The 14,894-nt window shown below is 39.8% G+C and overlaps 1 protein-coding gene across 2 annotated transcripts in view; it reads left to right on the plus strand.

Annotated features, from left to right (window-relative positions):
• The window catches only part of SCAPER (S-phase cyclin A associated protein in the ER), a 137,808-nt gene that overhangs the window by 119,507 nt on the left and 3,407 nt on the right, over window positions 1-14,894 (plus strand). For both annotated transcript variants that reach the window (XM_063169470.1, XM_063169471.1), the window contains exon 30: window positions 13,554-13,745. In XM_063169470.1, coding sequence (XP_063025540.1) covers window positions 13,554-13,745 — 192 coding nt within the window. The remainder of the gene's footprint in view (window positions 1-13,553; window positions 13,746-14,894) is intronic.

A 14,894-nucleotide genomic window follows, 5' to 3' on the forward strand; every position in this document is an offset into this window, starting at 1 on the left:
CCTGTGTGGTGCTGCTGCCATTTTGAGTCCCTCTGCTGCCCCAGGGTCGAGCTGGCCCCAGCAGTGCCAGCAAACCCTGTCATCTTCTCTCTGCAGCTCAAGGATTTCTGTTCTGGCACAAAGTCCAGACAGATGGGATTCATTGCATGCAGGACTTGGCACTGCAGGAGCAGTGCAGCAGAGGGGGTTCCTGCAGCACAGGGTTCCCTGCAGCAGAGAGGGTTCCCTGCAGAACAGGGATTTCCTCCAGCACAGGGCTCCTGCAGCAGTGCCAGCAGTGCCACCCTGCCACGCCAGCAGTGCCAGCAGGAAGCTCCATCCAGGGGCAGTGGGCACTGGGCCCTGGGGGGAGCCTTGGGCTGGGCTTTCCAGCTGGATCCTGGAGCCTTCAGCTTGTGCTCTTGGGGCTGAGGGTGGCCTCTGCAGCCCTCAGTGTCAGGTTTAGGGTTTCAGGCAGACAGCCATGCTGTGTCAGTCCTTCTCATACACTAAAAGCTCTCTTTTAGGGTGCTTTGTTTTGAGGGAACCGATGTCACATGTCATGATATGCTTAACTTTTAATGTAATTTCTAATATTCCTCGTTAATAAGATTTTATCTGAGGCATTTGGGTTTGGCTTTTTTGTTTAAAAAAGCATTTTGAAAAACTGAAGCTTTCCTCACTCAGGTACTTGAAAAATACTGAGAAGGCTTTTTAGTGAAAGGAAGTAAATTTTCTTTTACTACCAGGCAAAGCAGTATGACTTGCTTATGGTCATTATTTTAAGGTGCTCTTTGTGTTGTGACTTCTACTAGACAGGCTGCTTTTCATGAAGAGGGAAGTGCTTTCTATTCATTCAGTTATGGTTTAATTTTTTATTATGTTAAGAGCTTCCAATTTTTTCTTCCGTTGTTGATCATCTGGGGAGTCCTACTAAAAATAAAAAATTGGTCTCACAGTGAAAGTTTTCAAATAGTAGGCTTGAAGTCCTGGCAAGTACAGTGTAATAAAAATAGATACTCTAGACTTGAGCTATGAAAATAAATTCCTATAAAGCCAGAAAGCTCTATTTAGTATTTGAATCAACTTTAACTGAGTCCATGAGTGATGTATTTCAAGGCAGATTCAGGTTCTTCTTGCAGTCAAATGTGCATTTGTTTGGAAATGTTTGTAGTTTAAAGTCCTTTCCTCTCTACATTTGTATTTCTTATTATAAACGGAGGTATGTTTTCATTCCTTTCAGTACTCAAAACAGAAAAGAACAAACAGTTGTTTGGAGTTTTCAGCATCCCTTTTTGTTGTTCCTTTTTCTATCCACATCAAGAGATAAATATCCAAAGCAGCATACTGGAAGAAGGGAAAAAAAAAAAAAAAAGTGAAGCAGTTCCCTAGTTTGGAGAATAGATAGATTTCTAAAACAGAAATTTTACAGTCTGTCAACCTCAGCACTGACCTTCTGTAGTAGTACTGTGATTTAAGTGAACTACTACCACTATGCAGTCAAAATCATAAGAGGGCAATTTCCTAAACATTTCACATTCATAGAACAAAATCTTCCAAGAGCATCATATGCCAGTCATTTAATATAATACAGGTTTGGCTTCATTTGTTATGCTGTCTGTAGAAGTCTTTAGAGTTAGCTGAGTAGCAAATGAAGAAGGAAGGAGGAAAGTGCTTTTCTCTTGTGCAGTTTGGAGCCTGAGATTTCCCCCAGCCCCTGCTGGGTCCCACCCAGAGGCTCTGCCTGGGCTCCCACTTGGTGTTTGCACCACGCCTGGCTTTGGGCAGCCCCAAGTGATTCTGTCAGGAGCACTGAGGACAATGGATTCCTGAGGAACACATTCCTCAGTGTTTTGATAGTGCTAGCTCTGTTTATTTTAAAAAGGCTGTGATTTTGCTGACTCTGCCCACATATAATATATTAGTAATATTCCCTTCCTTCGTTCCTATTTTGTTTTAACATTCATAAAGCTTTTCCAGGGCAGCTGCTGTCACTGAAGAAATAAATCAGTTATGGAAGTGCAAACTGCAGAAGGCAAGGAGTGTTTCTTTAATATTTGAAGCTCTGCAAAGCCAGTGGTGAGCCTGAGCTGCCCTGTCTGTTCTGTATCCACACGTGAGCTCTGTTTACTGCAGAGCCAGACAGCCCCTGCTCTCAGCTTCCCTGGGCATCTGCTCCCCGGGAGGGACCAGCAGGGAAAAGGGATTCTCTTGTTCTGGCCACCATTTAATCTGCTGCTATACAAAAACAGGTCCCATGATACCAAGGATGGACATTAAAGCTAAACTGTGTAATAAAAATAATGTCCAATCTTTCAATAGCCAGCCCTGCTATATCAGACTAGAATTACAGTTTCTAATTAAAATATTCTTGTTAATTTAAATTATCCTTCTATTTCATTACATTTTTATTCCCTTTTATTGTTTGATTTAATTAGTATAATGAATATAATTATCATGTGCTGTCAACTGGCCTTATTTGCATATTATATTGAATAATTGAATGTGGTCCTGTAATTAAATTAACAGGAATGACAGATGATTTGCTTTCTTTCACATTGCTGCATTGGGAATAGAAATCTTTCCATATTCATTGCAGTTAGGGAATATTTTTCATCTGGAAAGTCCTCACAAATCAGATCCCCAGACTCAGGATCTTGCTGATAGGCTCCAAAAGCAGTTGCATTGCTATGCCTTTATTTAAATAAAAAATAGCTTCTGTTCTGCCAGTCTTTGGTACACAGTGTATTTAGAGTGCTCTAGAGGAATCCCACCAACTTTAAGGGTTTGTAAGATATGAATTGGATGCTTCTAGAAGATACAGTTGCTAGACTGCAAAATAAAATCTCTGCAGAAAGAGTTAGGAAAAGATGTGTGAAGCTTTTCAGAACTTGGTTATAAAAATAAGTTTGTAGATAGAAGTAAAAAGTTCTCTCATAAGTTTTTCAAAAATTTGCATGCACACCATGTGTCCTTGAAGAAGGGATTTCATTCCCAGAATCTTCCAGCTGCGTAAGTCTCACTTACTTCTCTGTCCCCAGACATTTGTGTCCATAACAAGGACTGTTACTATAAACTCACAAATAATTGAAATGTTAATATCTAATGATCCGTATGCTGAAAATAGAAGCACATGGAATTAGATTTAATAGTATCAGTCACCTACTAGAAATCACTCCTTGCTATACAGGTGTGGAAAATTTGTTGCAAAACATGTTTCAGGCATCCCAGCTAACTCCAGGGAAAGGAGTAAGAAGCAGTGAGATTATAGGATATTTTGGGAGGGAATTTCTCCCATGTTAAATATGTTAAATATCACACAGCAGTATCACAGGTAAAAATATAATGTGTAAAGAAATAGAAATATTGTATGATAGCCATAGCTCTGAAAGGACCTTGAAATTTAGGGCTCACTTGTGGCACCCAAAGCGTGCTAGTTAGTCCCTAATAAAGGTTTCATCCCGAGATTATTTTCCATTTTTTGTTAAATTATTGACTTGTGGTCATATTTTCTTCTAACTTCTTCTGTGTGGTAAGTCCTTCTTTTATCATAAAGTAGCAGGGGCTTTTTTCCCACAGTGTGTATCACAAATATCTATCTGTATGACACATCCTAGCTGTGGTTGCAAGTACTGGGCTGCAAGGGACACTTACAGAGGGATTTAAGATTAAAAGTGACCTTCTGGAGAGAAATTATTTTGTGCTTTTTACAGATTTAGTACATACTGAGTTTTAGGATGGGGCCGGTTTTCTCTAGTGTTAGCGGGAAGGAAGAAAAATACTTCTAAAATGGAAAAATCGTGAAAATCAGAAGTCAGCAGGAAAACTTGCAAGTTATAAAAATATGTAGAGTTTCCATATGGGTTGTTTACTAGAGGACATCACTAAGCTTTCATAGTTTATGTTGCTTTTGGGGCTGTGGAGGAACTGGAACAATTTTGATCTGGTAGGTGGACTTTCTGAAAATACAGCCCAAAGAGCAAAGAGGCAGGAATTGGTAGTTACCATGCAGTTAACATCCCTATCTGTAAGTAAATAAGATCTGAATTTACTTAATTCTGATTTTGTTGGTTTCTTCTCAAACAGGGATTTTTAGGAGTATTGATTTCATGTTGAGGTTATGGGCTTTTCGTTAAAACTTCTTTTAAAAGCCCCACACTCTGATGTTTTAAAGCTTTATAGGTTTGAACAAGAAATACCTGGTAAATTTTGTGGAATAGCTGATTTTGGCAAGTGAGTGATTCATGTGAAGTTGTAGTCTTGACTCACATTTAGAAGCACTTGAGCCTGTGAACAGAAATCCCCTGAGGATTAAAGTGCCCGAGTTAGAGCTGAGTACATTAAGGCAGCTCTGTAATGTGTGCCTTGGCTCTCACAGCCTTACATCCTCAGCCACATAAATTCACTTAAGTGAACCAATGTCTTCAGGAGACATGGCATTCCTGTCTGAGCAGTCTGGCAAAAGTGGGGATGCCTTTTAGGTAATTTGTCAGACACCTTTGTTGTTGTTTGAGCTTCCTGATGAACTTTTTCTTTTAAAGAATGATCTATGACAAAGCAAATCAAGTATGTCAGAAGCATTTGGGACTGCACATTTCATGTGTCACATCCTAATTGTATTTCTGACATTCCAAAATACATCCTGGATTTTTGGGGGGTTTTGAGAGGAGGTGGGGAAGGTAATTTAATATGAGCAAAGACTTAGCATGAAGTAAAGTGTATTTAGTTTCAGTTCATGATGACTGGCTCGTTCTGTCGGGAGGAGAAGAGAGAGTGTATAGGAATTAGTGTGAGAAATTAATGCATTTGGATTTATCTTACTGTCTTCCTCTCAAACTGTAAACACGGAAGCATAAACTGATCTCTCGATGTCATAAATGCCAGTAATTTCAACAGCCTTCAGTACAGTCCCTAACTGAGGCTTAAAGAGAGGGAGCTGCTGCTGCTGCCTCCGCAGAGCCGCGTTCTAATCTTACTCCTGGGTCAGGAGAAAAGGAGTTTGGTGGTCTCAGCTTAATCCCCGGTGGAACTTGGTCCCCATCGGGAGAGCACCGCGGAGTTTGGCGCGGTCCTGCTGCACCCGCGGTTCGTTCCCGCTCGGAGCCGGGCTCGGACGGGGGCAGAGCTTGCGCAACTCCCGCTGCCGCTCCCGCCCAGCGCGGCGCTCGCCCTTCGCTCGCTTGGGAGCCGCTTTTCACACGGACACTTTAAACATTAGCGTCTAAAGCCTGCAGGTCTTTAATCAGCCTTGCGAGCTATTGTCTGTCTCGCCTGGTGTGTGAGGGAACTCCCTGTGCCTCTCTCATAAAGTCTCGGCTGTCGCGGCCCCATGGCGAGGCAGCGGCTGCTCTGTGTCCCGGAGCTGACAGCTCTTCCTCGGATGCTGCTCCAGGCTGGCAGCCTGGAGAGCCCCCGAGGAGTCTCCCCAGCCCTTTGGGTCGTGTTCAGCTCCAGTCACACTTGTTTGAAGCGATACTGAAACATAAAGAACAAAATGCATTAATGGAGTACTATGGAAAATGTTGCTGTTTTCCTCTCCCCTTAGTAAAGGGTAAATTGGAGCTGGTTTTTCGTGGCAGAAAAGCACATTTTCTTGCTCTCTCTTTGAAGCTTTGTCTCAGACAGCTCTGTAATATGTCCAGTGGCTCAGTGTTTCACAAGCTTTTTAGTTGATGATTGGGTGCTTTGACAAAGCCTTTACATTTCTTGTAGAAACCATAAGACAAAACGTGCTAGGAATAATAATTCCAAGACTATATAGCTTACTTGTGACTAGAGTTCCAGAGTGTGACAGGAAATATTTGCTTTTGAAGAGAGAAAATGCTCTGAAACACACAAGAAGATTTTATGTGTTTTAGCTTGTAATGTTGGAATTATTCACACCTTCTGGGGATTTTGACCCAAACTGGCTGTTTCCAAGGGTGCTGGCAGAAACCTCAGCCAACAGTTTGCCTGAACTTCTGTTGACTGGTCCTGTTTCTTCTCTACCCTTTAAATCATCTTTATTCAGATCAGTTGCATTTCATTCAGAGTAAATGACTGCAGAGCCGTGCCCAAAGCAGCAGCCTGAGGTTAAAGGGGTTCATCATGGAAGCTGGGGATGTTATCTGAGTGTGAAGATGATTCTTCAAAAACAGTGCAGGGCTACAAAGGCTAATTCTGATCACTTCAGGGCTCAGAATAACCCCTGAGGATCTGAGATGTTTTGTGGTGAGTTATTTATTTTATCTGACAGAAGATAGGTATTTCTCATACATTGGATCTATAATAATACTTTCTGACTAAAATTTATTAGGCCAACACTTGAACATATGAATCTTGTGTTACATTATTGTGGAAACAATGAAGCTTAGAAATTTCTAGAAAGCAGTGATACCCTTTGGTTTAACAGGGTCCTTAAGTATATCATTAACATGAAGTGTGAGAACAACCTCACATTTAAATATTTGTTTTTATGTTAATAAATGCTAAAATGCTATCACTCCAGCAGTTAGGCTTTTCCTTAATACCTTCTCCTGGTCAGATATTAGATTATTATTTTCTCCTGCAGCTTAGACGAGTATTAAATCCACAAGTAACCTCAATGCATATTAGAATTGCTTCCGTTTTCCTTTCATCACATTGTAATGAAGTTTATATTTTACAATATTTGTTTAATGTTATTTATTTGTTGTTGAATTTAATCTTATATATACTTCATTTGTTGTGTTATAACTAAGAGGACTTGTTAGTTGTCATTTTGGGCTGCATTTTTTCAAAAGCTTTATATAATGACCTTTTGTTAGATTTTCCACTAGCATCACTTTTGATAAACATTTTTACATTTTCAGTGCATCATTTTCCTGGTGGTTGGCCCTTGTCCTGTCTTAAATGTTCGTATGTCTTAGGATGGTTACACAAAAACTGATGCAACAGTTTTTTTTCTGTGAGGTACACACAGAGCACCCTTGAATCTGCTTAAACCATAGAGCTCTAATAGGACAGTGCTTAGAATGTGCTTTATAGGAAGGCTGATGTTATTCCTGAACCACTCTTATCTTCCCTCTGAAGGCTTACATGTGACACTAAGAAAATAAACACTGGAATTTTTCAAATAGACAAAATTCTTATTTTTAAATTTCAGTGTAGCATTCTGGAACTTTCTTTTTGCATGGAAATTGTGCTCTGATTCCTGAGAAATGCCAGGAGGAATTTAGAACATTCTTTGCTCAGAGCTTTGCCAATAGTGGAGTTTGCAAAATGGAAAGAAAAGAGCTTGACCTTAAAACAGAAGAAGAGCCTAAGTGGTGACATATTCTGCTGATTAAATACTAGCAGTTTGAGATCTGTTTATATAGAGGCAAAGAAATAATGCAGATCTGACTTTGAAGAGAAACTCTGGACTACTAATATAAAGACTTATTTCTTTCACAAAGTTGTAAATAACCTGACATCAAACAAAGGGATTTAACTGTTTGATGGAATGCTGTTACAGGAATTAGATGCACAGTTCCTGTTCAATGAAGTTACTACTTGTTAGTACAAATTAGAATTGGCATTTATATAAATGAAAAATCCATGGATAAGAAACATTAGTGGTTCCCATAGCAAGCACCATTTTAAGATGCTAATGTTTATCATGGCCATGTTGAAGTTTGGCAGCGCAGGTCATCTGAGATAGCAGAGAAGGCAGGGAGTGCCCCTCAGAGAACCATTCACTTTTTAAACTGAGCTGTTCTAAGCAAATTGCATCTGAACGTGAACCATATTAGAGCAGAAGAGCACAGACAAGTAAAAGGCACATTTTAATGCTTGGTTTCATAAAAATGAAAGGAAATTCTGTTGGGAAGGATGTTTTTCTAGCAAGTGAATTCAGCTCCTGCTAATAAGCACTGTATTTGTTTCTCAGTACCTGTGGAACACCCCGTGTCACTGCCAGGTTTGTCTGCAAGAGCCAAGGAAGGTTTTGCTTCAGGAAGTTCTGAACTTTCCAGCTGCTTGTTCCTGTATCCACATTAGGAGAACTCTGTCTCAGTTTCCACTTGAGAAAAGAGCTACAACTCCTAATATTTGGTCAAAACTCACAAAACCTATCAGCCTGACTGTAGACCACGAAGACCGTGGCATTTTCAGGCAGAGTCAGTCACACAAGAGCAGGGCACTTGGATGGTTTTGTTCAAAACTCCACATTTGGGTTTGTGCCTACAGATTTCACTTCTCTCCTTGGCAATCTTTTTCCTTTCTCTGCTGCCCATTTTCCCCTTCCTGTGTGGATGAAGGGAGCTGATGGGCTGCAGAAGGCAGGCATGGTTCCCAGGCCATGGCCTGGCTGGAAATGGTGCTGGGAGGCACTGCCAGGCCTCAGATGGCAGCACAGCTGCTGGGTGTTGTCTCCTTTTGCCTTGGCCATGCCCCTGTGGCTGCCATGTGCCCCAGCAGTGCCACTGCTGCCAGCTGTGCCTTTGCTCCCAAAGTTTCTTCCCAAAGTGAATCACTTTTGCCCTTCCACAGACAAAAAAGTTTGCTGCTGGCTTACTCTTCTACCTGACTACAAAATTAATTAGCTTCTTTAAAAGATCATTCTGGTGGGTTTATTGTATATATTGACAGAAATAACTCACATGAATGATGTTTTTACAGAGCTGCAAATGTCCAAGTGAAGCAAGAAAACCTAAATCCACCAGTAGAACTAGACTAAATATTGCTCTAAAAATCAGCATTTCCAGTCTGCAGTAATCCTGGGCTAACCTTGTGTGGTACACAACTGGTGAAAAAGTTCTTGGTCTGACACTGAACCTTTTATTTTGTTATTTGTAGTAAAATTTCTGACAATATTTAACATACACACATAGAACCATTGGAAAACAATCTGGGATCATAATCTTCTTTAAATCTCTGGAAGATTGCAAGCAGAGTTTTATATTCAGTTAGTTCCTCTTTTTTGAATGCAGTTACAACTTGGAAAAAGAAACTCAGATTGTCCCCAAAAATGCTACTCCATAATAAATCTTCACAGGGCAGTTTAATTGAACTGTTAGTTCTTGATAAATTACTAGCATGAATCTCCATTACATGTCTATTCAGAAGATATGAATATATGAATGATGTGAATCTATGAATTATCAATTCACTTCAATGTGACTAATATTTGTTCAGTATTTTACATACAGACATTCTTCAACTTTCTAAATGGCATTTTAGTTTTGTTGATGAAAATCTTGTTTGTACACTCAGTTACCTGATTATGAAAATCTAGTTTCAAAGGCAAGAGGATCCTTATTTTAGTTTTCTGTAAAATTAACTATAGAATTGGTAAGATTTTACATCTGATTTGACATGTAACTGCTGAGACATTCTGTGTCATTGCTGTAGTATTCCAAAGTTCTGGATCCTGTTAGGTATGAGGATTTTATTACCCTCCTTTGACAAAAATACATATATATGCATTTTAAAGTAATGGTAGTTTTCACTGATAAAATGAATACAGAGAAAGGTGAAGTGAAGAACAAATATATATTTGCAGTATATAAATAGAATTAGGAGGTGTTCAGCAAAACATCTTTCCTTTGCTAATTATTGAGCAAAGGTTGTCCCTGTGTGTGCTGCTCATTGTCTCCCTGCAAGGAGGGAAAGGAGCTGCACTTTTATGATTCTCATTCCTGCAGCAGCATCAGAACATTAATTCTGTGGCCCTTGGAGCTGACTGAGAAATGAAATGAGCTGCAGCGTTTCCCTTTGCTACCCAGAAGAAAATTGTGCCCAAGTTTTTTGGATTCCTATGGTCTGTTAGCTCCTTAGCAAAGGCATTCATTCCTGGGAAGTTCTCCTCTGCAAGGTGCCAGGAAGCTGTGGCAGCAGTGCCAGGCTGCTGTCCTGGGGGACATACTGGGAAGGAGTGAGTATCCAGGATGGAATACCCTTCTGGAATATCCTTCCTTCCTTCCACATCAGGTCTGGAGCCAGACCCTACCTGAGTGACAGGGGAAGCTTTATCTCCCAGAGAATGATGAGTTCCCCTCACTACTTTATTACTGTTTCATAGCACATGGTGCTTTTAATTTTTTTGATTGATTGTCCTATTTTATTGCTCAAGTGCTGTGTGGCATATTGCTGGCTTTTGTCATTGGAGTCTGTTTTGAAAGACTGACTTTTATACTGCTTCAGGCTTTCACAGTGAGAAGTGCAGCAAATGGCCAAGCAATACACTTTACAGTGAATATTGGCCCGAGTAAACGTGAGGAAAACATGGATTCCATCTAGGACTTCAGAAATCATGAATCATGCTTTCCTAAGTGATAAACTTCAGAAATACCAGTGCAGTGGAGGGGGATGATGATTGCACTTGTGAGAGCAGAGTGCATTTCCCAGAGTCACACGGGAGCAGGGATTGCTGCTAGGGCAGGGGAGAGAGCCTGACCCGCTGGCTATTGGAGATTAAGCCAATTAGCAGGACCTGCAGAGGGCTATAAAGTGGTGGGAGTGACAGAAGATAACTGATAGGCAGCCCTGCAAGGTGTTGCTCAGTGGAAAGTTCCCACAGGTCACCACATCACTCATGGTGCTGGACAGTTGGCTGTGGGCGCAGCCTGCGTGGTGTGGGAGACCTGGACGTGCAGACAGACACCAACCAGGCAGGGCTGCAGTCCTGCAAGTGAGGATCTGAGTTGCTCCAGTCTCTCCTCAGCAGCCTTTCACACTGAGACCAGTGTTGGCCAGTGCTTTCTGCTGTGCTGAACCTGAATTCTCACCCACCCTGTAACAGGGGCTCCACCTCCAGGATGGACCAGGGCCTGGAGTTTGACTGGTGGCACAAAGGAAAACTCCCTTCATTCATGAAATAGCATTTCAGAAACCTATTTGCTGTGTCTTCTACCTTTGTGTTGTTTGGGTCTTCACAGGATTGTTCCAGCATTTGGTACATGTTGGGCCATAAATAAGATAAACTAAGCCGGGATTTATTCCAGCTAAGCACAGACAAAACCAATAAAGTTGTATTATATACAGATTTTATTATTATATAATAACCTGTTAGTTTTGAAAATAAGCAAGGTTTTAAAAGGAAATACAGAAAACATTAATGTGAGTTTCCTGCTCTGATTAAAAAAAAAAATAATTGTAGTAGCTTGGACTAATTTGATAGGTCTCAGTTCAGAAAAAGAAAACCACAAGGAAATATTAATGGAACATAGGCACATAGGTGAAGTTAAGCAGGTGCTTAAATGCTTGGCTGTACAGAAATGCAGTGATTTAATTAGGATCTTGTTACATTTGACAGGCATATCTGATTTGCAGGCTAGAGAGAGAGAGAGCAACAAGAAAAGCTAATTCTAGGTAAATGCATCTGGATCCCAGTCTGTGGCAGGAGGAGAGGCAAGCTGCATTTCAGTAAGGAGCTTGTATCTCTTGTATGAGAGAAGTTTATAAGATGAGCATTCCATATTCCAGGCCTGCAAAAGTCCCTGGGATTGTTAAGCCAAGTGACTATTCCAAAAGAAAAAAAAAATCAAGGAAGAGAAGTGTGAGGTTTGCATTTGTTTTCTTTGATGTTCATCTGCTCAGTCAAGTGCTGGCCTTCACTTCCTCCACCCATTGACAGTGAAGCAAGGAGTGTGTGCTCTGCTGCAGCTTTATTTGATTGGCTTTTTTTCCAGTAAGGGGTGACTCATGGTTTTCTTCTTCAGAGTACATAATATGGTGTATCAGGTTTAGTAGCTGCATTAGTACAATGAGCTGAAATCATTAAATTGATTCCACATGTGATAAATAACAGATTAAAACAGCCAGCAACCCCTCTATATCCCTTCCTATCTTTAATGTTGATAACATCATAGTAGTAAAGCTGTTGAAAATAAAAAGAAAATGAAATAATAATTCCATGGAAGCTATTTGGTATCTGCACTGTGAGTGTGGCAGGACTTCACTAACTATCCATGGCATTTTTAGGACAGGTAAAGGAAGTGAACTGTGAAATGAAAAATAAAAAGTCCCAAAAACTTCTTTTCCTCTGCCTATTCATCAAGGGTATGGTGGCCATGAAAAAGAAATCAAGAGTTCTCTTGTTCTGTCCTGGACCAGAAATGCCAATTGTAGTTATTTTAGTACCAATTATGATTGACTTTAAATACTTTTCTGATTATAGAATTTACCACAGAAAAATAGAACAATATAATAGCCACTCTGGTTAATTTAAAATTTCAGCAGTACTCCCAAACTTGGGGGCACCTCTTGCTTACAGGGTGGGAGCTGAGAGTTTAGAATCATCCAAATGCTTCAGTGATATTTTCCTCAAAACAATGTCTGAATGTGTGCTTAATTGTCACTTTTTTGGCTGTCTTTTAAAAATTGCTCCTGTCTTTAAGGGCATTAAGACATTGCTACCAGTATTTTGAAAGGTTTTTCAATGTCTTTTTTGACTGGCGAACTGGAAAAAAAATGCAAACTATTATTTTGTTCATCTTGTTTTTAAACTGAACTGCATTATCAACTTAGTGTGTGCTCTGAAGGTATTGTTAAAAGTGCTTTGAAAACTTGTAAATCCCTGTAATTTATGTTCCTGTAGTCTCAACTGCTTCTTTCTGTCCTTCTGGTTTTAATTTGAATGCAGTCTTGTCTGGGTATGTACCTGTAAAATTGTGTTTTTCCAAGTACAATTTACAGTCATGACCCTCAGTTTTACAGTGTTCCAGCCTTATAGGAGCTTCCTCCTATGCTGAAAAGCCAACTTTGGGTCAAACAGCTCTTTCATATTGTAATTGTCTAATCAAGGTTACTTGGAACAGATCCGATTTGGACATTTTTTAGTTTATGGCAAAGATTTTATAAGAATATCAAGTGAAATGGAAAGGTTCCTTTGTAGGAGACCAGTGATAGCATTGCCTTATTTCTTCAGATGTATACAGTTGTAAACTTAGCCTTCTTCATGACAACAGTCCCATTTATCTAAACAATTCTCCTTTTAGAGCCAATGGCACTGATAGAAACCGAGATAAGGAGCACAGATGGGAGGATCTCTCTGAGTCTCTCCTTACAGAAACTCCTCCCTGGGCAGCTCACAATCCCCTTTTCTTTTTGGTGCCTGATAATTCATGGCAGACATCTCCCCTGAAATACAGTCCTCTCGAATTGCCAGCCCCAGGAAGGATGGTCAGGCTTCGGGAGGGTTTTTAAAATCCTGGATTTTTCTTTCCCCGTGCTTAGTGCATTCAAATGGCAGGGGTCGGCGTTTTGTCTTTCATAGCTCTATCTTAGAGTAGTCCCTGAGCTGTAATTCTTTGTCTTTTGAATTAAGGTATTAAATGATTTATTTTACTGTAATCTGTAAATTAATTAATCCCTTGGTTATTTGCTGTCTTTTTGGGTGGTACAGAAAAAAGAATTTTCAGAGCTTTGTATTTTTTGTATTACTCCGCAATAAAAAATAGTACTTGCGCACTGAAACAGAAGTTATTTGAAGTAAATTTTATGGGCTTTATTTTTAGTACTTACTCCTCATCCATGCTCATTTTTTTAGCATGACTTCAGCACCCTTGGTGGTTAAGAGGAAGAGAAGAACGGATAGATCACGTGGTTGAATTTTGTTCTGTTTGTATTTTCAGATCATTGTACAGTCTGGCCGTCACCCCACGGTGCTGCAGAAGCTCTGCCAGTTGCCTTTCCAGTATTTCAGTGATCCTCGTTTAATCAAAGTGCTCTTCCCTTCACTCATAGCTGCGTGTTACAATAACCCTCAGAACAAGATCATCCTGGAGCAGGAGATGAGCTGTGTTTTACTGGCCACCTTCATCCAGGTACGGCTGGGCTCGCCTTTGCTCTCAGGGTGGGGATCTTCACTGCACTAGGACAAGCAAACAGCACGGAAGTGCTTCCAGACTCTCTGCAGCTCTTCTCAAACCACAGATGATGCCTGTACTTGAGGCATTTTATCACACTGAAAGGTTACTGAGTAGTTCAGGTTCTCACTGTTCGTGCAGAATCCAGGTTGCATCCAAGTTTCTGGATGTACTGGGAAGATGTGATGTAGATCTTAAAATATTTATTTTTAAAAGAATTCTTGCCCATATAGCATATCTGAAATCAGTATATTAATGTGTTTACATATAAATGTACAGTTGTATACTGTGTACCATAGATTTACAGAGAGCTGGGTAAGTGTATGCATTTTCTGCAGAAAATACACAAAACATATGTTACCAGTCTAATCTTGCAATCTTTATTTTTGACAGTAAGCCACCAAAGTCATTACAAATACTGTTTTGAATAAAGATTTGCATTGTTTTTCTTCCCTTTGTTTAAATTTATATATTGTTTTATCCATCAGATTTTTTGCCTGCCTCGTGGTTTTCAAGCATTTTATTGACTGTTTCCAGTGAATAAATGCGGTTTTCATAAACATGGTACTGTTAAAAATAATACTCTCTTGGGAGTCTGTAACCCTGTATCAGTCACCTGAAAGTTACTGCTGTTGATAAAGAAATTTTAATCAAAGTCCTTTTTCTAATGCTTTACAGCTAGTCCAATAATAGGCTACATACATTTCAGAGAGAAAGTACAAGAACTAAATATTTACTAAAAGTCTTTGCATAACATCAAACTTAGGAGTGCAGCTACTTTTTATCCTTTTAATACTAAAATATTGCACAGCAGTTTTTTTCAAAGAAGTTTGGAACTTTGTATTAAAAGCAATTGCCATATAGTAATGAACTTCTGGTTAAATACACAGCTATAATTCATCTTCTGTGGCTTCCTTATAGTGAAACTGAAAAATATAATTTATGCATTATTAGTAAGTGCAGCAAGTTTAGTTTGGGTTTTCTTCAGCTAAAAAACAGGAGAGTGGAGGAGAATGTTCCCTATATGAATAATTAAGGTTGTTTACGTTGATTTCTGTTCTATAAGAGATGGAATTGCACTAAAATCCCCAGTAGCTACGGTAAGAC

This window comes from Melospiza melodia, chromosome 15 (assembly GCF_035770615.1).
Source record: "Melospiza melodia melodia isolate bMelMel2 chromosome 15, bMelMel2.pri, whole genome shotgun sequence".
Taxonomy (NCBI): Eukaryota; Metazoa; Chordata; class Aves; order Passeriformes; family Passerellidae; genus Melospiza; species Melospiza melodia.